The 25,256-nt window shown below is 35.2% G+C and overlaps 1 protein-coding gene across 17 annotated transcripts in view; it reads left to right on the plus strand.

Moving 5' to 3' along the window:
- ATRNL1 (attractin like 1) overlaps positions 1-25,256 on the plus strand; it is a 519,237-nt gene that overhangs the window by 339,535 nt on the left and 154,446 nt on the right. Inside the window, exon 27 of one of the 17 annotated variants that reach the window (XM_080597589.1) lies at positions 8,618-10,620. The exons of the other annotated variants lie outside the window; for them this stretch is intronic. Within the exon in view, the coding sequence (XP_080453715.1) occupies positions 8,618-8,623 (6 nt within the window). The 3' untranslated portion in view covers positions 8,624-10,620. Of the gene's footprint in view, positions 1-8,617; positions 10,621-25,256 lie in introns of those variants that run through there. 17 annotated transcript variants of the gene reach the window in all.

The raw sequence follows: 25,256 nt of genomic DNA on the forward strand, positions 1-25,256 counted from the left end.
GAGTTTATTTCCACATGAGGGAGAAAACTACCACTTTTAAACAAGAGTTCTTTAATATAGCAGTAAATGATACAGACAAATATAACTCCTGGAAGGTTTGAGGGCTTCTCTATCACTATATAAATGTGTATGGTCGATGCATAAACTACTGGGGCAATTCTTTAAAGTATGTTACGGATCAAGTCAGCTTGGATCATCATAACAGCTCCTTGGTGGGCCATTGGTTTGATCCTTATGTATGCATTAGAATGTCACCTTCTCTGGAAACATACATCATTCTGCTTTTATGCACACACCAATCTATTATTGCATTTTCTTAGTTTGTGAGATCTGATGCGTCTCATCACAAGGTAGGACAACTGCTGACAGGCCTGTATTACAGTTGTCATGCGATTACTTGTGATAATTACAGGTGCCAAATAACTACAATTAGTTTGTATCCCCATTTCATGCCTAATAAAATAGTCTTTCATTATGTTTATAGTCAATACAGAGAAGTATTTTTCTGTTGTTCTGCCTTATTGTACCACCTTATAACACAGTCTCTTTTAAACATTGACAAACTTCTTCAGTCATATGGCTAAGGAAAATATCAGAAAATAATAGTAGAAGATTGTCATTAGTTTGAGTTGATCTTTCAGTGACTGAAGTATGTGTTTCCTGCCAGGTTATATGTGTAACAATTTCATTTTCACTGGTGTAACATAAAACCCCGCCATGCAATGACAGTTATTGAGACCTATATGCCATAAAATGTACTTTAATTTTTTCTCCTTCTGTAGTGTTTAGAAGCAACTTAGACCTCTTGAGCATTTGGAGATTTACACTGAAATTACTGCCACCGAATTGTTTTTTTAAGCATACATTGCAAATCTTTTAAAGTATTTATTAGAATCTGTGTCATATGCTGCAATTAACTTGCCATTACTTGCAGCTGCCCTTTCCAGTGAAAAGATTAGAAGATAGGAATTTATAATCAGGAGACCTCAACACAGCTGTCAAAAAAGACTTGGGATCAGTACAAGTAGTCTCAAGGGACAGTTTGAAAGGCAGATTTGAACTGTGAACTTCTATGTCAGAATTTTGATTGTCAAGGACCCTTCTAGGTCACACAACAAGGATAATGGGTGCTACGTACTTAAATGATCTTGGACAAAAGTTTATTATAACTGCACAGAGAAATAGCCCAAATATGTCACAGTAGATTCATGGTTATTACTGAAACAATGCATTAATGTTGGCAGTCACTTGAAATATGGTATGTATATAATAGTTTCATTTAGTATCACTTAAAGGTCTCTACTGCAAAGAGGCATGACCTGTCACTGATGTATGCAGTTATCACAAAATATGAGAGTTATCCCTTTCCTCTGACAAATTTCAGATCGCTCATTTCATGTACAAAATGGGAGGAGCGTAGGATAACTTATAAAGAAATTAATTCAACACTTCGCTGGGTAGTTCCTATTCTGGAAATTCAGGTGATTGTCCCTAACATAAAGAACATGAGAAAATCAGGTATAGTTTTTATTTTAATATAAACAAACAAATCCTTAATTCATAATAAAAAGAGAAAATAGCTTTGAAGCTTATTGGTTGTTGTTTTTTTGTTTTGTTTTGTTTTGTTTGTTAATGCATTTATTTGATGGCCAAAGGTATGATTCACTTAAAATAGCATTCTCAGATGTATATGTAGTTTATTCTGAGATTCGTAATTCAGAAAGGAAATGTAGTATAAAATATATAAATATATAAATAATATATATAATATATTATATAATATATATATATAATATGTAAATAAATATATAATAAGAAAGTGACTATGTCTGCCTTACAACTGACACTAACAAAAAGATATTACTGCTTCCCTGAAAGAAAGCAAAAGTTGTCTTTTCTAGTCTGTCTGCTGTTACCTTTGGAAAGCGTCAGTGTTTATGCTACTGTTGAGCTGTCATGACATGGTTTTCAAACTAATTTATGTGTCATGCCATGCTGGTTGGGAAGATAGTGAATGTCACCAGTCTTCAGTAGGAATATGGAAAACAAGATTAGTGTCTCCATAAAGTAGAGCAGATAACTTTGTCTTTGCAACTGATGCTGGGAAGTCTGCGAGTTAGCATCTTACCATAAACTCTGATAGCATCTGAAGTGACAGCAGTGATTTCAAGGTCTCTCGTGCTGCAATTTTTAAATCACAAAAGAAATGAAATAAGGGAAGAGCTCTTGTTAAAACAAACAAACAAACAAGCAACAACAACAACAAAAGCAACAAACCACAACTTTTGTTTGCATTTAAAAGAGCAAATCTAAAAGAGTGAATCTTATAACAAAATCTATCAAGTTTGAGATTTTATTTTTCAAATTGTTCAGAAGTGTAGCAATATTGATGAGACTACATTGACTGTGTAATTCAGGATGCACGAAAACAGTGAAAGAAGAGTTTAATAAGGTGGAACTGATTGGGTTGAACATTTGTATACCTCTGTGAGTATTGTTTAATTGTCCATGAGATTGAGTTGTTAAATAAGAAGACTAATATAAACTGAGTAACACAAGAAAGAACTAATAAGAGATCACAAAAATAATTTTGTTTCTAATACATAGTTCTTAATTACAGTGTTCTACACTCAACGCTGTATGCTTCAAAGCTTATATTTCATGTCTTTCTTGAAGGAAGCAAAATAAATGTTGTTTACTTATACCAACATTTCAAAGTTCTCCCAGGTACTTACATTATGTGCTTGATTTATAAAACATACAAGAATTCATGGATTATTTGAATTGCCAGTTGACAGTGTAGATACACATGGAAAATGTTAACAGAGAAACGTTTAGGGTGCATTTGTGACCGTAGCTCATGAATACACAATAGCTGATGTGACTGGATGTCCAGATCAAGAATGGATACAATATTCATTTTTCATTCAAGTATGATGGTCTTTGCTTCATATTTAAATGCATGTTTTCTCTAGTCCAGCAGTGGCAGTGGAAAAGGTTATAATCCTGTTTTTAACATTGAGCTGCTCATCACTGCCATCTGCTGAAGGTTAGCATGCTCTCAACTGTCCTTGATTAATTGCAAGAGCTCACTTAACCCATTTCAAATGGCCTGGGCTAGCAAACATGTAGTGTTTAAATCTTGTAATCTGACCTGGGTATTATAATCTTTGACAAAGAGGGTGACAATTGACTGTGTTGGCTGCTGCCATATCCTGGAAAAGAGTGTGTGTCTGCAGCCTTCAATTTCTCATTATTTGGTTACTCCATCCAACTCAGTAACTCCTCAAGATGATCCTTGAGAGCAGCTTGTTGCTGTACAGAGGGGAAACTATTCTATTATGATGATGACCCTGACTGACCTCACTTACAACAATGAGAACTTTGGCAGCTGTGGAGGGATCCAGGGAGATCCTACAAATATCATATTTATGCAAATTCAGTCTGTGAAAATGCTGGGGTTTGTTTTCTTTCATCTGAGAAGATCATAAAGTAACTGAGCTAAAATCTATGATTCTTGCTTTGCTTTCATTTGTTTACATGTAAATGAGACAATTTAGGAAGGTAGAAGTGAAGATGTTTCATTTATCTTACTTTCAGATGAGCTTTTGTGCTTTCTGTAGTCAGGACAGTATTTAAAGTAATTGGCCAAGTGTCTCATACAGCAGTTTTCTCTTGGCAGGTGGGTTTCTGTTTCTCCAAAGCTATATGCTTCCATGAAGCCATTGTCTTTAACAATAGCTGAATTAAGATTTCCTTCCTAAAAGGCCAAGTTTCAGTTACTCTTTATTATGGTTTCAGAAGTCAGGGTGATGTAACATCACTTGGCATCACTTGATCATTTTACACTACCTGAAAATAATTTTATACTAGACTAACGTTTTTTCTTAATATGCTTTGGGTTTTAATGTGAGGTACTGTTAATAGAAAAAATAGCAGCTAATTTAAACAAAAACAGACTTGAAAGGCAGAGCAGTGCTTTTCATTTAAGCTCTAGGCATGATTTGGGCTATGTATGGTTTTAAGACTAGCTTCACCTCAGGACTGGTTAGAAAATGCTAAGACTTGGTGAAACAGCTTATAGGTTGAGCATGGCTTACTGGGGAGTGAAAGTCCTAAGCTTTAGATTTATTATGCAATTTTTATTAACTATTACATTATTTGATGATTTGCTTCATCACTTCCAACTACAAAGCTGAATTATACATGCAGATTGTCTCAAAGTACACATTCTGAGACTTAAAATCCCTCATCCTAAATTTTGTCATTTGCTTTTCCCTCATTTATGACAGTGGAATACCTGACCATTCCATTTAACGTAAAATAATCTTGAACGCCCCATGGGAATAAAATCAAAATTGTTTTTTAAAGTTTTTTTTTGTTTGTTTCAAATAGCCACGCAATATAATAAAGCTAGATCATGTAAGTGGAAATGAAACAGCATTTTCCTAAACATTTTCACATATGAAATATATGTAAGACTGTGAATTTCTCTCAATATAATTCAGACCGCGTTAGGAGCAAACTGTTAGATGGTTGTGAGAAAGAATAGCTGAAAAGTAGTTCACCATGAAGTATTTATGTGGCAGTTAGTCCTTCACTGGATGGTGAAGGGAAGCAAGCATAAAATATATAATGAACTTCAACTGAAGTACCACTTGAGTACTAAAAAAAAAAAATAATTTAATGGACAGATTTTTTTTTCACTTTTCAACTTTTTAGTGTTTTCACACATTCTCTGTGTTACCCTACCTGTTAGTGTTGATTCTGTCTGTGGCTGAGGGAGGGCAAAATATTCTTCATGTGCTGGGATAGTGAGTTGTATGGAGCATTGAATTTACTCTGCAAGAGTGCTCTCTTTGTATTTTTCTTGGCAGCCATTACTAGAGATGCTTTAAAATACTGCCAGGGCTCTGGAAGGTGCTTGCAACTGATCTTATCAGAGGGAAACACTGTATGCTACCCAGGTCTTGATTTTCTCCAAGTATTGTGCATTCCAGAAGTGTAAATTTCACTCTGCCTGTGACATGTAGTGTTAATATAAGTCAAGGAAAATCAAAATCTGTTAGTAATAGAATTTTACAGTAAAGTCAACTGGGATATGTCTTAAGATTTCTTTAAGATTATGTATTATTCCCAGTGTAGAGATTTGAGAGTCTCTTGGCACACGTATCTAGAAGGAGAAAGTGAGGTGAAGGAGAATAGAAATTACTAATTGTAACAGGCAAATGAAATAGCCACTGGTTTGTTTTATGAAATTGTGTCTGAGAGAAAGGAATTTCATGACCTGAAAGAATCATGACACTCTCTACCAATGTTTTACTAAGCACAGGTGATGAAAAGCAGAAGTTTAATGCAGACCCATATGTTAAAAGACCTTGACAATTTCAAAGAACACTATTTCAAAGTCAGGAAGTCCTGAATGTAGGTTGCTCAAGTTCCTGCATAATTCATGTCCTTCTTATATTTGTGTTAAAATAGTCTTTTATTATCTGATCATAGATTTTGATTTTTTTCTCACGAAAAAGGCAAAGGTCATAATATTAATATCCCACTTGCCAAATTCCAAGTTTATTTCCATCCAATGTATTAGAATACAAGATCCTCTGTGAATACAGAAAGACAAAAAAAAAAAAAAGTCTAATTGTTCTTAACGTGGGGGAAAATGTAAATTTTCAATTCTTAGAAAAAATTGTACATTTTTATTTGAATTGTATGAAATCTTGAAAAAAATCACTTTGACCAAAGTGCTAATTGTTGCAAATTTTAACCTTAACAGTTAAAGTTTGGTGAAATTTTAAGTAGTATAAAACTACTTCTTTGTGATGAGAAGAATTGAGCGAGCATATGTGAGAGAGACAAAGTTCAGGAAAAATAGCTGGAGACTGTTAACTAAAGCTCAGAACATATAAGATCATGGTTTTATATATAATACATGAAAATGGTTGAAAGTTTTTACATTTTACTATATTTAGTTTTATCTTTACTTTTATTTGTAAAAGTAACTTACTAAAAGTACTGGAACTGACTAAAGTTTTGATTTGCAGATTTACAGATTACCTTTGAATACAGTGATTACTCCCATCATGTTAATGAACCACACATATTAGCCTTCACGGTTTGTTAATCTTCCTAGAAAATAAATGAAAATTTGTGTCTTTCTGGCTTATGGAACATTTACGGATAATGTGTTATGAGAAAAGACTGCCTCAAATTCTGATACAGACAGATAATGTAAGAAACCTGCATCAAAATTCTGTTCTCATATATATAGACTCATAGTCACTTAAGAATACCAAATCCACATTTGTTTGATGTTTGAAAGTGATCAACACCAAGTGTTAGTGTAGAATAAGTGGTTTAAAACCAGCAGGAGGAGGTAGACAAGCGTATAGCTACTACTCCACTCTTAAAAATGTTTGGCAAAGTGGGTGATGTGAAGAATGAAGAGTGAATTTGAGATCTTAGGGGGGTTTATGGGCTCACGGATTTCTGTTATTACAGAATTATTTCAGAGGTGCCACGGTGTCCATGTACCTTTCTTAATGTGAGGGAGTCCATTAGATCTTTTAGCCAGAAGGAATAACCATGCCAAATTGCACATTTACAAATCCTGCAATGGGCTTTCTGGTAGTGTGCCTACTACTATTTTCTCTTGCTGAATAGTCATTTCTTTCTTTTTTTTTCAGCCCCATATAGAGTAATCTAGTGTCGTAAAAGTACTTTTTAAAGGCATTTTTAAGAAGTTTAAGTATGAACCTGCCTTTAGGACTCATAAATAGAAGAGGGCTTAAAACAAGATATTTTGAGATCTCAGAAAGTTGTAACTTCTTCAAGAATGGATGCCAGTCAAGTTAGTGAACTGACAAATCACATTCTACAGTGTGATCACAGCATCTTGACATGCTAGCCCTGAAAGTGATTTCTCTCTCTTTCCCTCTTGCTGCTGTTGAAATCTATGGTTACCTTCACTCTGGTCTTGCTGGCAAAAGGCAAAGCTAGTGGCCATGTACAAGACTTATGTATGCGTAGTTGTTATGCCAGCTGCTCACTGCATGACTCTATATCCTTTTGTGACCAATATTCACATTACTACATATTAATTCATAAGTGAATTATGTAATGACTGCCTGCATGTGGCAGAAGAATGAATTTCTTCGGTGTCCACAGTATGAGATATGAGTGGAAATTGCTGTGAATAGTTACTTCTCACTGTGTTCATGGTGATTGTCTCAGCATTTGTTCATACAGTGTCTGTGGGTGAGGAACATTTTACTGATGAATATGGAAATGGAGAACAATAATGTTTCTGACCAGAAGAAGGATCCTGCACCTTTTGTAAAAACACCAGGCACAAAGTGGGTGTGTGCCTGCTGCAAGCAAAACCAGTTGGTGCTGCAGTGTGTCTCTATGAAGGACAACATGAAATCTCAACTGATCCTCTAAATTAGGCCACGTTTGCTACCTGTTGAAAGTAGTGTAGCTGTTATGGTTCCTCATTATGGAAAATTTGGCCAGAAAATACAAATCTTTCAGAGGAAAAAAAAAAAAATAGGTGGGATGCAAGTGAGGGTAACCTTGCCTTTGGTCCAAAACTGGACATAATGCTCCAGCTACACTATGACAAGGCTTATGCTATGTTTTTTGCAAGAGGAAGGCTTTACATTACTTCTCTTAGAGTTTTCCTCATTGTTCACTGTTTGTTGTAAATGTAAAAAGGCATAACAAAATCACAAAACATTTAGGAATTGTATCCTAGCCAAAGTGGCTTACATTCATTTGAAACATCAGCTGTCTCAGTAATTAGAACACTTACAGTTAACAGGGACCTGGCCCAAGCTGTTTGTTTTTGGATGATATTTGGTTTACGCATCTGCCCTTGAGTTAATTTTTTAAATTCCTCAGTATGTTCTGGCTGTGTTCTGCATATTTAATTTCTCTTGAACATTTTTCTAGCATTCGTGGATAAATTACACTTTCAAATTAAAATAAATCAATAAATAAGATATTTTTTGTACGACTAGAATGTAGAACTGTATTATTTTACAATATGAACAATTCTTCCTTATTTATTTGGTTCCACAAAAATTACATTTTTATTTTATGATATTTTAAGACCTTTGGGATATGAATGAAAGAATCTCCATTTTTATCTCACTGACTTTCCAGGGTAAAGAAGCATAGAAGGACTGGGAATTGTGTGACACCATAAGCAATAAGTATTAGGGTAGGGTAGTAGACAATTATATAGCTTTTGTTATTGTGGAGTACAGTCATTTCAGTTACAGTATTTTGAAAACATATTTTGGGATCAGCATGGGGTTATCCTGAGAGTTGCTTCACTGATACCTCCATTTGATTTATTACTGGAGAAGAGATACAGAGGTCCTGCTTTACAATATTAAAATTTTTACGAGCATCGAAATATTTGTCATTTAAGAGATTTGTTACGATACCAGTCTCTCAGAATCAAAGAAACATGAAAATATTTACATTTTTTGTCTTTATTTTTTACTTGCAGAAATTCAAAAATCAGTATTTGTAATATTATTTAACAAATAGAGGGAAAATTCACAGTACCTTTTAGTTTCATTTTGGATCTCTTTTTTTTCTGCAGGGCTAAGAAGGAAAGGAGAAAAATGCTTTAAAAAATAACATTGATGAGTGTTGAAGAACTGTGACAGAAGCAGTGGTAGGAAAGAGATAATAGAGATGGGGCAAAATTCGAATACTATTTTTGTCTAAGGACTCAAATTGAAACTTTTTCTATTACAGTATTCACAAAAAGCCCATTAACAATAGAAACAGCTAAGTGCTGACATTTGGTTTAATTTTATATGTCTTTCTGTATAACTATGGTGCAGCTTTTTCTGGATGTAAAGGTTAACATTTAGAATGCCACTACTTTATTGCTCTGTCTGTTCTCTTTAACAACATTTGGGTCAAAAATAGACATAAAACATTTCATGTTGTATGATATAATATTATATATTATATAACATATTACAAATGTATAATTTGTAACAACAATATAGTGCATATATCTGTATCTATGCCTATATATCTGTTATACAAAAGAGGCTGTTTTCTTTTTCCAAGCAAGCTATAAGATCATACAGCTATGGTTGTTAAGAAAACTAAGAATTTTATATGCCTCACTTTTCATCCAAAATAACTCAAAGTACTACACAAAAATTGAGCAGTATTGTTCCCATTTAACAGCTGGAGAAAATAAGGCTGAGATTGTTAAATAACACCCTGTGTTTCACAGGTTAAATCTGGGCAGAGATGGGAGAAGAACACTGCTTCTTTTATTTCCAATGTACTGTCAGCTCTGACAAATGCCAGCTTTAGAGTATTCCTGTCACTAGGTCACTGGTAATGACATTTGAAATGTAGACGTTAGACGAAAGTGTGAAAAATGCATAATAGTTGTTTTGTAAGGAAAAAGTTATACATAAAACCACTTTGTACTTTTTATTGAAACAATTCATCTATTAAAACATATTTAACAAATTCACATTTTTGATGCGTGGTATGCCATAATTGCCATCAACTTTTATTAGCTTTGGCAAATGATCATTGCTGTTCTCTGAATGATTTCACCTAGAGAGATTTTTCCATTTCATGCAACACAAAAAGCAGTTCATTAGTTCCTATAATAGTACTTGTACTCGATCAACCATATTAAGCAGTGACCTATTAATAGGATGGTTCAAAGGCTTAGAGATACAAGTGTTTGGATTTAGATTGACTTCCACTGTCCTAGAAGTTAAAATCATTCTTCTATAGCTCCTAAAAATCATCTTGGAACAATGACTTTAATTGACCAATGGTTAGTAAGCAAATAGTATGTAGAAAATCTATTTAATTGACTACTCTTAAGCCTAATGGAGTTACTGTCCCTACACTAATGAATCTGTAGCCATATCATATTTTAGGTCCAGTCATCAAGCTTTGCTTTACTAGTTCACATTCTTCTAACAGAATGGAGTGAATGCTGTGGAATGCTTATGTTAGCATTTTGACAAACTATCATCTTTTTGCTTAAGAAAAATGAATTAACGTATGTTTTAATTTTATTGGCATCATTGGTAGCCTATACTGCATTCTTTATACAGAGACAACTGCAGGGATAGAAACTGTAGCGTAAATGGACATATTTCTAATATACTCCCAAGAAGTTATACTTCATCTTTTTGATCAAACCAAAGATGAAAATTGGCTTTGTATTTCTGCTTGATGTTTATTTTCCAGATTAAAAATGGTCTATCTGAAATCCTTTTGATTTACATTGCATAACCACTACAATTATATTGACAAGATATTTTAAATTGTCTAGTTATGTGCAGTATTTGCTGCTGTGTGGCTGGTTTAGAAGCCCATTGTTTCCTGTTGGGTTTATTTAATTTCAATAGTGTGATGCAAAATGGTTTCCAGTATTGATGATATATTTTGTCATTCATTGAAGAGCTAGATGTGCAGTTTTCCCAGAGCGTGAGGAGTGTGACCCTTCTAGGAATGGTGTAGACTCATGATGAGCCAGTGATTGAAAGCTTTTGCTATAGAACCTTACTTGCTCCAATATATTTCCTGTTTGCTGTCAAGTTAGGTCATAATTCTGCCCTCATGATGATTATCTGCCCCATATGATGCCCCATCTGATTCTGCCCCATATGATTATCATATTTCAAAAGAGTTTTGTTTGATTTTGCTCACAGAGAGTTGTGCTTTTGTTTGTATATGTTTTGCTTGTCTTTTTAAGATTTAACCAAATGATGTCTTCTTTAGAATTAATCTTAAGAATTCTCTTTCAGTGAAATCTTATGGTTCTCTCTCAGTGTCTTCTTAGTAAGAGTGACAAAAGGTGTTGTTCTGACATTACCCTTTCTTCTATGAGTCAGACGATATAAACTGTTATTAGTGAAAATTGTTTTCATAGTTTTTCATACAGAACTTCCCTAAGGGAATATTTTCTTCTCTATTTGATTTCCCTGCATTTTCTTAGCTTTAATTGAAGAGCATAGCTCTTCAAGGTTCAATCTGCATCTCCTGCAGAGCTATTATGCCTGCTAATGATGGATACTCAAGCTGTTTATTTTGTTTAGGCCAGACACATCTGAAAAGCAACCTTTCACTCTGTAAGTCCTTATCTTAGAGTAATCTGTACTGGTTTGTTAAGCTATAGGTTCTAAGAAAATAATATATACTCTCTTTCTGCCCTTGAAAAATGTCTCTGAGAAAGTAAGAAGCTTCAAGAGGAATCTGCATTGCCTTTCACAATTTACCCTTTGTCTTCTGAGAAGGGGGGTCTCTGTACCTGTTTCACTAGAAGGGCCAGAGAAGTACCAAAACACCTTCCAAAAAGACTGACTGGAAATCAGAAAAGGCTTTTTCATCTTCTCACAAAAATATTTCATACAAAAACTACTACATATTTTGTAAAACCTAGTAAAATTTACAATGAATGCGTCATCACCACTTCATCAGAATCATATTGTCAACACTGGTACAATCACACCCTGGTGCCTTTATAATAGTCTGTTGCTACCATCTTACAGTTAATTTTTGATTTTTTCTTCTTTCCTGGGAAGCAGGATGTAACAGTTAGGAGCACGTACAATATCTGATGGGTTTCCAGTCTCCCTCAGATGCGGTGTGATACTGATGGGATATGGCTATGTTCATTCCATTATCAGCATATTTGTATCCAGTGCACTTGAGTACATACATCATTTGTAGAATTCTCGGGGACAACTGGGGGAACAAGCTTGGATTGTTATAGTACTCTCAGCTGATGGCATTAGAGGATATGACTGCCTGGGCTCCCTCACAGTGCTTTAGAAGTTGACTATTGCAGAACAGTGCTTCGGAGACACGAGAACTAAAGACAATGAAAATAATGACCAAATATTTATGGTTATGTTGGCCCATCCTGTGTAATTTTTAATATAACTTCAGCTTTTTGATGGAAAAAAAAACACACCATACTTTTCTTTCATAAGCCTGAATATGATACACCTAACTGTCTTTCTACTCTCCCACAGTAAAACAGTGCGACCATCTACCTAAAAAAGTAGGGCCAGGAACTAGGAAAAACAGAGCAGTAGTCTCTTGCCCATTCACTATCCTTTGCTTGATCTTGAAAGTCAGACTCATTCAGCTCATTGCACAGACTGTCACACCATCTGCTTTCCCCTATCTGTGTGCAGAGTCACAGTGTTAGCATCCTAACTAGAACTAGAGAGGCACTTCTGCGGCTAGCACAGGAAGGTGATCACAGAAGTCTTTGGAGATCTCTATGTTAACTAAGTAGGGTTTCTGTCAGAGAAATCATTGCTCCACTTTCTGGATCTGTATGCCTTGTCTCATCACAAGTTTGATCCCAGCTGACAAGTCTGCAGTTGATTTGTAGTTCATGATGGTGTTGAGTTCACACCTCCTTTATATCTTTGAGTTATTACAGTCTGCCCTATGTCTTTTCACCTTCCTTTTGTTCCTTAGTAATTTCTTCCCTCCCTCCCTCAGGTAATTGTAAGAACTTCCTTCCTATAACCTTCACATATTTTAGGTCCTTCTTTCTCCTGTTTTCCCAAATATCTGAGCTTTCTTCCTTCCTTTCAGCACTTTTTGCTGTGGATGGATATTGTCTGTATTCTACTTCCTTTCAGCATCTGTTACTCATCAGCTTTTGTTAGTTTAGATTCATAGAATAATAGAATTGTTTAGGTTGGAAAAGACCTTCAAGATTAAGTCCAACAATCAACCTGACCTACCAAGTCCCATCTCAAAACTGTGTCCCTTAGTGCCACATCCACACGTCTCTTAAATACCTCCAGGAATCACGAATCCACCACTTCCCCAGGCAGCCTGTTCCAATGCTTGACCACACTCTCTGTGAATAAATTCTTCCTGATGTCCAGTGTAAACCTCCCCTGGAGCAACTTGAGACTTGTCCTCATGTCCTACCACCTGTCACCTAAGAAAACAGACTGACACCCACTCTTCCTGTTGTTGTAGAGAGCAGTAAGGTCTCCCCTCAGCCTCCTTTTCTCCAGGCTAAATAGCCCCAATTCCCTAAGTTGCTCCTCATAACCCTTGTTTTCAAGTCCCTTCACCAGCTTCGTTGCTTTTCTCTGCACATCCTTGAGCAACTCAAAGTCCTTCTTGTGCTAAGGGGCCCAAAAGTGAGCAAAATATTCAAAGTTCAGCCTCACCAGTGCTGCACAGTGTCTCTTATGCCCCACTCCCATAGTTTGGCAGGTAACAAAGGGCCAGCTATTTCTCTGTAATTTTTTTTTCACTTTGTGGGCCTGTGTGTTGCAATAATTTTGTCATTTTAATGAAAGAATAACAGCAGGCTCTAGTAGTAATTTATATCCTTAACAGTGGGTGCAGTGCTGAACTCACATACTAGCTTATCCCATGTTAATTTCTCAGTGTAAAAAGCAACATTACCTTATATCAGCAATGTATCTGTGATCCTAGTAAAGTTTCCAGGGGTAAGTTACTGACTTTTAGAAAGATAAAAGAGCAAAACTGAAATTCATTATTTCAGTATCACCATCAGAATTGCATTTGCGCTGTTTGCCCCATTTGGTGCAGTGAACATGTTGTGTTAGGCAAAAGTCAATAGTGGAAACAATAATATATCAGCAACATTTCATCTGGCTCCCCTTGGCATTCGGTGGCATTGAGGGCTCCTGTAGTCCTTTTGTTAGTAAAGGATCTTCATAAAGTGGATCTGGTCTACAGATTCCCTAAGGAAGATTTCATCCCCTGTGCCTGCTTACCCAGATGATGTCTGAGACTTTCAGGAGCTTTGTCATTGTCTGGCTCGTAACTAAAGGACATGCTATTGGCTATGGTCCAAGATAATTCATTCAGTTGTTTGACATCCTGTAGACTGGGGATAAGGAGAAGGTGACTCCACCAAATAATGGAAAGCTCTACTCTTACTGGCTGGTTGACAAATTTTGTATTAAAATAAAATAAAATAATTAATGTATTTTAATTATCTTCCTTTTTAAAATCCTTTGCTGTGGAATATTTTCCCAATAATGATCAACTAAAAGAACAAACCCAGAAAATATACATATGTAACGTTGTTAATAATTTATACATACATTTTAAATGCAATTTGGAAATGGTACAGAAATACAAGAAGTACTGAGCTGGTTGGTTTGGTTTTTGTTTGTTTGTTTGTTTGTTTGTTTTCCTTTAAACAACCTGGTTATATTGCATTTCAAATAATCTTTTTCCCATTGTGTTGATTTTGGGATAATAAAGGTATTTGAGATTACCATTACCTGTCTCTTCAAGTTATGTTGAAATCTGTTGATTTCTTTTAGTTGCAACTAACTTAAGATCATCAGTAAAGTAGCAAAGATGTTGAAAGATATAAGAAGATATCTTCCATGAGTTTGTGATGGCAATGTATATTTCTATATAGAAGAGATTTTAATAAATATTAATATTTGGCATTTCATTTCATAGATCAAGAAGCAAGTAATTCTAGATTTCCATTCTTTTTCTTCCAGAATGGAGAAAACAAATGTAAATGATTTAAAAGCAATTAGTTGCATGCATATCGTCCTGGCAAACCATTCTATTCCTTTCTAGTATGTAAATTTTGAGGCAAGCTTGATTCATCTGGCTCACTGATGTGAAACAGGGGAAAAACATGGCTGCCATTCTAAACTGATGTAGGTTGTTTTCCATTCTAATTTTATTGTTATAGAAAAATAAGACAATTTCAAATGCAGTTTGAGTCAATAACAATGTAATAGCATCCTAAAATGATATTATTATTTATTCATGCTTAGTTAAATATAACAGTAACATGAAATAAATGATTATCTGTTTTGGATATAATTTCATAATAAGGCCTTTGAAGGTCGTTTGAACTACTGCACTAATTAATGTTTTATTTCCAGCCTTCCTTAATTATTCTTGCCAGATGGTCCTTTATTTATGTTATTGCTTGGAGTTTCCAGCTGAGGTTGTTTGATTGTTGAAGAAAAATATGTGATGGCACCATAAGATAACTGTAATTGAATTGTTAGGTATGTTAGAACATTCAAGCCTTCTGTCCCTGCTTTAGCCACATCTGGGAAATAAGTTTGTTAACAAAGTGCTTTGGCACTTCATCGAATACTTGATGTGATATATGAAAATGTTTAGAGCAAACTCAATTAACATAAAAGCCTTTAGAAAAAAGAACTCTGGTAGCTTTTCATTCATTTATGAATTACAAAACCTTCTGGGTAAAATGCAGAAATGGGTAAATTACCAGGTGGTTGGTTTTGTTTTGGGTTTTGTTTGTTAACATCTGACTTACTTTTCTCATGTCTAAACAATATTACTTTTGTGTTTATAATATGGTATCTTTCCAATAGGCAAAATAATATGATAAGAAACTTTGTAATATTCACATTATTTGGATATTCTGTGGCCAGCTTTGGTAAGTAGTATCTCAGGATTGCTGGTCTCTGAGAGCTGACTAAGCTCAGCAATGGGAGATACCAGATTTGGTAACAGGAATGTAAAGACAGCATATACAAAAAAATGACTTTTTTGTTTTAATCATCATCTGTATTATGCTAGTAAATAAATAGGCCACTTAGTCTTTGACAGTTCCTTGGTGCCAGGTTGTATATAGCAACACATAAGCAGGCATGTTCTAAAAAATCCCTGAAAGTGGTGGTTTTGTGAAATGGAGATGAGTTTTCAGCCCTGAGATGTTGAATATATTTTACAGTGTGTCAGGAGTAGTTGGGAAGAAAGAACTGAGATGTTTGTGTAAGCAATTGGTTAATGCATGAACAAAAAAGTTATTGATATGAAGCTTAAAACACAGAAGAATAAATAAAAAGTCCCATCTAGAAAGTGAAAAGTGAGATGTATTTTTGTCTGATAGCTGTGTACTGCAAGAGACAGGTAAAAAGTACTACAAAAAAAATCAACTACAGATTAGAAATAATAAGAAAAAGCTTACAATAACAATGGATAATAAGACTAGCCTTATATAAGATTACTTTCCTCTGTTTTTCTTCTATCTTGATTTTGTTAGCACTATAGAAAACGCTAGGGGGGGGGAAAAAAAAATCTGTTGTGGAGAGCAGCTCCCAGTGTTGAAAACGTGGATGTGCTGTATAAAGTTTTACAGATCTATCACAGCATTTTGAAATGTTGGTTAAAAAAAAAAAAAAAGGGTTTTCTCATTTTATTGCAGTACATGTTTAACAGCTCTACTTATTTCTTTGGCAACTCCTCTTTTGTTTGCCACATGTAGCTTTCCTGAGCAGCCCATAGTCTGGGTACTAGGAGAAATACTCTCTCCATCAGCCTGTATTAGACACGTGTGTTCTTGGCTTGTGAGTACTCTGAATGTAAAACTCTCTTCAGATGTTATGGAAGATGGGAAGCAGCTGCTGTCTTTCAGAGCACAAATATAGGGCTTTTAATATACTCTCTATCTGCCATGGAGCAGGATGGAGTCCATACAATGGAGCCCATCACACAATACAGATGTATCAAATTAAGGCTCAACCCAATTGGATTTTGCTACTTCCTGTGTAATTCAAGGTCTTTGTGATTTGTTAACTCATTCGGCTTTAAAAACATTATAAATATGCATTATCTGGATTGCTGCTCTGAAAATGGGACCCTGGAGTTGGAGGTAACATCTCTGCCGCAGTGGTGGAATGAGTGAGCACTTCTGTCAGCTGCAGGAGATCTCCCCATTCATATTTAAATCCAGTCCTTGTGCCAGAACAGAAATGCATACTATTCACGTGCTCATCTTCTACAACATTAAGCAAGCATGTTTCTGAACCACAGACAAAAGAGAGCAATGAATTTATTTAATGACCTTTTCTATTGGTGACCAGAAACTGCTTTTAGCAACTGGTTGTCTGAATAAGAAAAGTAAGCAAGAATAGCAGAGTGGTTTTCCCTTATCTCCTTAGTCATTTTTTAAACTCTTCACTGTTTAGCTTTTTTCTTTTTATCTATTCATCATTTCTCTGCCTTCTACTTTCCTCCACAACACAAACCAAATTCCCCCAGCAATGTGGCCTAATACTTCCTAACACAGATTTTAGGGACAGTATATGAACAAATATGCTCCTCTTTCTATCTAGTGCTGCAAAATAATAAATCAAACCCAAAGCCCCAAGCTGTATAGCTGCCTTGCCATCAGTGTATTTAATTCTGCTGCTCTGGGGACAGCATCTTTTCCAAAGTCTGACAAGAGGTGCTGCATTTTGATGTTTCCACACAGTGCAGTGGGCAGGAGGATGGCCAGCTGGGAGAAGAGACAAATAATGCCAGAAGTGAACCGACCTCTGTCTTCCTTATCTATATGAATGGAAAGCTGGTCCTGGCCAGTCTCTAACCACAGCAGGACATCCCAGTGTGAAATGCCAGCATGAAATTACTAATTATCATGCTTTTTGAGTTCTGGATCTGCTGTTAACTTTATAGTTTGGTAATGTCACCACAGTACTACAGAGGTATGTACAGAAAGAGGTATTATCTTGCCAATGTGACATTAAATTGTATAAGAGTAATTTAGCTGTCTTGTGTAACAGTTATTTTAATACTCCTGCATGTTAGAGTGATTTATAAAATACCTGTGCAGAGAAAACAAAATCCCCAAATCAAAGGTTATATTTTTTTTTAACCTTATTGTGCAAAAACCTCTAACTTCTTTAGATTACATATGGGTTTTGATGGTGTAGAAGATAAATATTAGTGTTCCTTTTTGCCCATAATGCAAGATGTATTGCCCAAGGTACGACACACTATCCAACGAAAACACCCACTGAGATTTGTAGGTGGTGTTGGGTTACAACTGCTTTTTTTCCTGGAGGCTAAAATTGCCTAAATCTTGTCTCTCACTGTGCTGTTTTTTCCCTCATTATATATTTAAGAGGGTCAAATCATTCATCATTCTCAATTACTGAGATATAATTCACTGCATGCAATGTGAACTACAGACCAGATGCCTGCAAAATTCCTGCACTGACCAATAATCTTCAGTCCCAATACCCATTCTGGTTTTAATACAACAGTAACATGTTTGTTTCCTATTGAATTATTTGCAGAAGATACATACCCAATCAAAGCTTAGTCAGACAGGTGGTTATCAGAATGAGACACAATCAGGGAGACACAGAGCAATATAAACATACTGCGATCTGTTCCTTTTAACAGCCTATAAAATGCCAATGATGTTTAAAGAGGAATAACTTGATTTTATTAAAGGGCAGGATCTGTCAAGTGGGAACTTGCTGGCTGCAAGACATTTTAATGAAAGTCTCTTAGTGGTCTGGAAGTCCTGCCCTCTAGTACAACTGCAGGTATTACAAAATAATGCTTGATTTTAGAAGTGTTTCAGCTTGCTTTTAGTCTCTTCTACTACTGCTGTATAAAATCATTTATTATCCCTCGTGTCACATTATAAATTTATCAGAGCTAAGGTACAGAAATCATACTAAAATAAAGTTGTCCTATTTGGGGGAGGGGGTGGGGGGTGTCTAAACAATCTCTGAGTAAACAATCTAGTCTGATTTCATTTTGACTTACTGTGGCATACTGGACCCTCATACTTTTTGTGCCAGTTCTTGAATTACACCAACAAATATAAAATACTAAATGAATTAAAGTCTGATATTTTCCCGAGTCACTGAAATCTCAATATCTGTGATTCCTGAGAGATCACTTATGGTCAACACTCACAGGGTTTGTTTCCTTTAAATATGCACCTGAAGCATTGAATTGATTTCTGTCTGACAGAGCTTTACACCTCATTTGGAAAGCTAATTCAAAAAAAGAGCAGGTCAAAATGCAATGAAAGGTGGTCTATCAGATGAGAGTGTGGAACGTGGAAGCCCGTGTGGCTGATTTATCTCAGTATAGCAGTGGCTCAGTTTTGCCCAGTTTTCTGAGACGTAGTGTCAGAACTGATTGGAAAGCTGACAGTGGCCTAAGTTTTTGGGTAGCCTACAGGACAGTGTAGAAGAAAGTACAAACGGACTTCTAATTTCAGAAGGCAGCATTAATGATTCAGGAACCATAATGACAGAATATGAGAAATGCTAGATAGGGGAGAATAAATTGCAAGGGATTTTGAAATTAAAGTAACAGGTATTTGATATGAACAAACAGGAAAGCCAGTGAAAGGATATTTAGCAAGGGATGATACTAACAAAATGATGACAAGATAACAATCTCTGCAGAAATACTGTGCATTGATGTTAAGTGGTCCAGGACTGCATTTTCAAGGCTGGTACGATGGCTGTGGTAGCTAAGGTACAAGCTGATGGCCACGAGTGTGAGTATGACATTAACTACTACAGTTAACCTGAGATCTGGCTGACAAAATAAAGAAATATTAAAGCAAATCTAAATTAATTTTCCAAATCTTTCCTTCTTTTCAGTATCAGGGATATACTATGTACTTCTATTCTTTCAATGGTTTGGCAGCATGCATTAAGTATTGATACTTCTGAAAATTATTCCTTTAAAAATGAATAACAGAAGTTTTCTATTTAAACAAAGATGAGGAATACTACAATTTGCAATGAATAAAAAAGAGAGTTTTGTTACTTGATTTGAAAATGAATTATGTGGACTTTCTATGCTACTTATATTTGTTAACACTTTTGAGGAATAATTACTTTAGATAAATATTCATAAATTTTCTCTAAATATTGTAAATAAACAGTTAAAGATACATACTTTTCACTCTAACATATCACGTAAATAGATTAATTCATGAATGAGTAAATTGATAATTAGACCTTATGATTCTTATATGAATCTTTTACATTATGCTTTAGAAGTTGCACCCACAGACATTCTCTTTATAAAGCAGAATTTTATCATTAATATAAGGTCTTCTGCAAAATTTTCCATCTCCCATCACTGGCAGTGAAATACATGGCATTTGGTTGTGAGCTATCCTCATCATCCATTTTCTGAAGATTTAACGTAATTTTACCTGCTCACCTCTGAATGTGCAGGCTGTTTAGTTTGCTTTCACATTTATTCATGCTGCTTTTGTCTCTTTTATTACCCACCCAGTGAGTTTATGAGAGAGTGGGAAAGCACGTTTCTCTTCAAGGGCTTCTTCTCAAGAACATGAGGAAGAAGTAAATGGGTGCCTGTGCTTTTTTTTTTTTTTTTTTTCAGGAATTAATTTCACCTGTGAATGTCTGCTTTTTGAAAAAATATGGGGGATTATGGAGTATAGTAAAATTATAAAGGCCAAGCATTGTCTAATGTTCTGACATTTGGTTGATTCTTTGATTCAGTTTTGAAAATAACATTGTTCATATTTGTTTGAGTATAAGGTCTGATTTAGCAACTTATCTGCCAGCCATTTTATATATTCCTGTTTATATTGCTTGTCTATGAAGTCTGTGTACTTTTGGAACGCATTTCCATTACAGTGTTATGTGAAAACTTGGTAATATTAAATGGATGGAACCTCCAAAACCTTTGGCAAAGTATTGGTATACATAGCTTATAGATGGAAGACTGAGATATGGAAAGACTAAAGTCCTCAAAGACGTTTAGGCACTGACTTCCTCTCCTGTTGGGCTCTTGTTTATATTAAAACATTCATGTCCTGTAGCTAGAGATATTGGAGATATGGGAGAAGCAATAGTTATGGAGTATATTGTCTTCAGGGAACTGTCAAAGAAGGCTGGAGGAGGCAGCAGCTATGTTGCAAAACAGGGTTATAGTCTTGAAAAAATGGAGAAATATATATATATATATTGATGCCTGGGTATAGTGAATTTCAAGCTGATCGTGATGCAAAAGTTATGCTGGGACAAAAGAAAAAGCAAATTCTGTATTGACTAATAAGTGATTTGCAAAAGAAGGGCAGTATTTTTCCCCTCTGATTGGTTCATTGTTTCATTAGTGACTTGCGTTAACTTAAGGCCTGAGCCCTGAGTAACTAAGCCCTGCAATCCAAGGTGCAATGTGTTTTTTATTTTTTTTATTTTATTTTTTTAATACTCTATTACTGTATATCCAATGTCCTTGGAAGAAGAGGGTCACGAATCTGGATCTTGCTGTTCTGAAGCAGTGACCCATCCACTAGTCATAACTGTAATATTTATTCTTGCTGATTATCTGGCCATGCTCCATACTGAGTTACATTATTTTCTTTAAATAGGCATCCTTATTTTCTCTTTGAGACTTAAGAGAGAACTTTTGAAGGATTTTTTCCATTCCGAAGATTGATTTTTTGCAAGGCTCAAATGGAACCTATCATACACAAAATATGATGTCACCAGAAAAGGGAGCACATAGTGTAGAGTTCATTGTCATCAGCATGATGACGACCTGGGGCTCTGTGATTTATTTCATTAAGCTTTATCAGTGGAAGGTCTCCATTGTCTCTGCCTTCACAGAGTATCTGTGAAATTGGATTTGGATGACAATGAGCTGGCTAATGCTCTGACTACAAGAAGACACTGCTTACTTGGAACTGTAGATTCATGCTGATTTCAAGGAGTTTGACCAGAGGTTCAGTTTATTCACTGTCATCCAGTAGGCTTGGTGGACAAGAATGTTTTAAGGTGCATCTGGTTAGGCAGGCTACAGTGGGATTTGTAATTTGCTACAATGATCCAAGTTCTATTTTAGATTATTGCGGTGAATGTATTTGTTGTTCTCACTAAGGGACAGCGTACTCAAATGTGGCTGCAAGGGCAGAGCACTCCCTTCTGCCTCTTCTGCAGGTGAAGGATGTTGTCTGACATGGAGTCTTTGGGCAGCCCCTTGGCTTTCCAGTGATTTTTTGTAGAGTCATAGGAGCTGCAGTGGCTTCTCAAGTCTTCCATGATTTATGTTCTGTTGCCTACACAGATCTGTGTACACTGCTGATCCAACTGCCTGGATCTGGGCAATAAACATCTTTGTTTTGGCAAGTGAACGTTCTCAGTGGAAGAACAACGGTATTTTAAGACATTAATCATAATCTATCTCACCTCTCTTGAAGATGAAGTTAGTTCTTTCCTCTCACTTTTTAAATAAAAATAAAAGGCTGTACTTTCTTAAGTATTTTGTGTGTATCCCCTGAGGAAAAAAGTTTGTAACTGAAGTGATGGTTGTGGATTTTTTTTGAATTTTGTTTTCTCCTGAAGCATTGTATTTATCCCATATTTTACTGCAACAATCTTTTAAAAAATAAGATTTATGTAATTTTTTGCTTTATCCTGGCAGCAGAATAGCTGGGAGGCATCCAGATTTACATTCTGCAGTTCTAGTCAACACTGCTCAGAAAGTATAGAGCATCCAAAAACTGTACAGGTAATGTGTTTTATCACTTGTAGGTATTTTCTAAAGTTAGAGAGAATAAATATTTCCCAGCTGGAAATCACACCCTTTTTTTCTTCAGAGCTTATTCTGTTTGAATTAACAGAATATCTCTATATATGCTTCAGTAGCACCAGGGTCAAATGTGTTCATACAGTTATGGCCAAATGATTCAGGTTATTTTACCATGACAGCAATGAGAGCAAATTACCAGGTGGTATTACGTTGAGATATATATATATATATAAAATATATATTTTATTTTATATATATTTTATTTTATATATATATTATTTTGAGATATATATATATTTTCTCCAGTTAGTGTCTTGTAGTACTATTAGTTTCCATGATCTGCCAGCTGCTGATAGCTGATTGCCATGAGTAAAAAATGACATAGTTTTGTTTTGTTTTATTTTATTTTATTTTATTGTTTTTATGTGCAGATCCCAGTTCAAGACAGGTCAAAGAAGATATTAAACACAGAACATTAAGTTTCAGGCTAGAAGTGCATATAACTTAAACGTGCATAGAGGAATTCAAGTTCTTTACTGATGAAAGATAACCACTTTAATCACAGTACCTCTAAGCCTCAGTTTACACCAATGTATCATGCATATATGTGGCAAATAGCAAAGTGACAACGTGGTAGCCGACCTGTTTATTTTAACAGCTACCACCTAACTCCTACCTTCTTGGTTTAAAGTATGTATATATATGAAGAAATATTTGAAGTAGATATTCAGCAGTGCGTTTATTTTGTTGTAGGGTCATAGAGTTTTCAGCTCATAGAATTTGTCAGAGAAGGGGAAGATCTGTTTTTGCTTCAGTCCACACTGTATGTTGGAAAGGATAGGCACTATAAAGAGTGTAAACAAAATAGAGGTGGAAGCATAGAAAAATAATTGTTTGCTCTCACTGTGATAAAAGATTCAGCTTTAAGATATGCAAAATAATGGTGAGAAGATTGGTGAGCGCATTATCACCATGAAATTTAATTTAGTGTAGTCAAATATTAACTGTTGAGTGAAAACTGACACAGCACAGATTTATCAGGTCAGGCAGCAAAGTACATCACAAATGCTGTCTTGGGAGCTAATGGAATTTTCTTCGTGTATACTTGTATATTAAAATCTTTCATTTTAAGTAACCTAATTTTCTGTACTATTCTTTCTGTTCAGCCACCTTGCTTGAACCATGTCATTAACATTTCCCTTTAAATTAGTCAACAATTAGTTTCAGCCAACTAAAAATTTACAAAAGATTTACTTCATATAATTATTACACTTGATTTTGAAGTATGTGTGATTTTTAACGTTTCTTTTAATGTTTAGTCATGTAAATTGTCTTGTAAATGTAACAATATTGTTTGATAAAATGTCTTGGTAGCACCGCATATATAGCACATCACATAATGTGCTACTTGCTGTTATGGCATATTATGAGATAGTATACTTCCTGAAATACGTTTAGTCTATATTTGTTTTAATTACTGCTTTTTGTCTGTTTTATTCTTAGAATCTTTAGTACTGACCACAGTTATCTCAGAGTACCATCATACTGCCTTGGCTTATGCCTAAATTAGGCACATGACTTCACAGACTTCACCTACTTCTAACAATACAATCCTAATTTGCTGAAGTTAGGTGCCTAGAATCCTTATACAGCTAATCTGAGAGTTGCTGTGTCTTTTAAAGGCTATCTGTAAAGCCCCCATGACATGTGGGGATCAAAGTTCAGCTGTCATTAGAGCTAACCAAAAAGAAGTACTAGGCAGATTGTAAACCTATTACTACCACAACTGATTATCTTCCAGTTTTTAAACATTAAGAAACATGAATTGCTGTAAAAGTATTTTTTGTTGTTGTTTTGTTTTTGTTTGTTTCCTTCAATACGATACAAATCATTTATCTAATAAATAGAATGACTTAAACTTGAAATCATTTCTCCTTTGGCATAGCAATCATTAAAATATCTGATCTGATATGTAAGGTTGCTTTTGTCATTAAAATGACTCCCATTTAAATCATGCATTAGAGAAACTTTTCTGCAAGGTTTCCAGCTTAATGAACTAGTTGACAAAATCTCTGGCATCTTGTTTTAGAAGCTAGAATATGTAATTTTATTTGAACATTATGTAACTAGGAAAAGAAAGTATGCAGAAGGGCAAACGTTATGGAATTTATCCAAACACAATACCTACCACTACAAAACACAATTTGTACAAAAGGAGATTTATGTCATTTTTTCACAGCCTGATTCTTAATGAAGTCTTATATTTTTTTCCACCCATCAGTGAAGTATGTTCTGTTTTTTTTTCTTTTTTTTTTTTAAGGCAGTGAAGCTAACAGCCTGATGGCTTGTATTACACGTTTATCCATGAAAATGAAATTTAACACACACATTGGCCCTATGAAAAACACAGCATAAAAAGATGATTCTAAAGTGAAAAAATGCAGAGAGCCGTTTTCCTTCTCCATCTTGTGTACCATGCTGCATGATAGTTCGTCTGGCTGGTTTAAATTTCTATTATGTGCTTGAATAAGACAGGGGCATATATTCTAGCAAAAAACAGGATATACATGTAATACAGATTTTTATAATCTCTACAGTTACCCTACCATGAGAAAACATAGGAGTTCCTTCTAAACAACTCCTCAGTCAAATTGTTGTTTTGCTTTAAATGTGTTTTTTCAGCTCCACTTTACCTAACTGACTCTTAATTGAGGTAACACAGCCAAACTGTCCATTCATACATTGGTCCACCATGACTGACCTACTTCTGACCATGCAGTATTCCCTGTTATCTTTGATTTATGCATCTATTGCAAGCTCCTTAAGACAGGACTATTTTTTTGTTCTGTGTCTGCAAAGTGCCCAGTGTTTAGGAAGTGAAGTTGGGGCTTGTAGCCAGG

This window comes from Anser brachyrhynchus, assembly GCF_964034855.1.
Source record: "Anser brachyrhynchus genome assembly, chromosome: 6".
NCBI lineage: Eukaryota > Metazoa > Chordata > Aves > Anseriformes > Anatidae > Anser > Anser brachyrhynchus.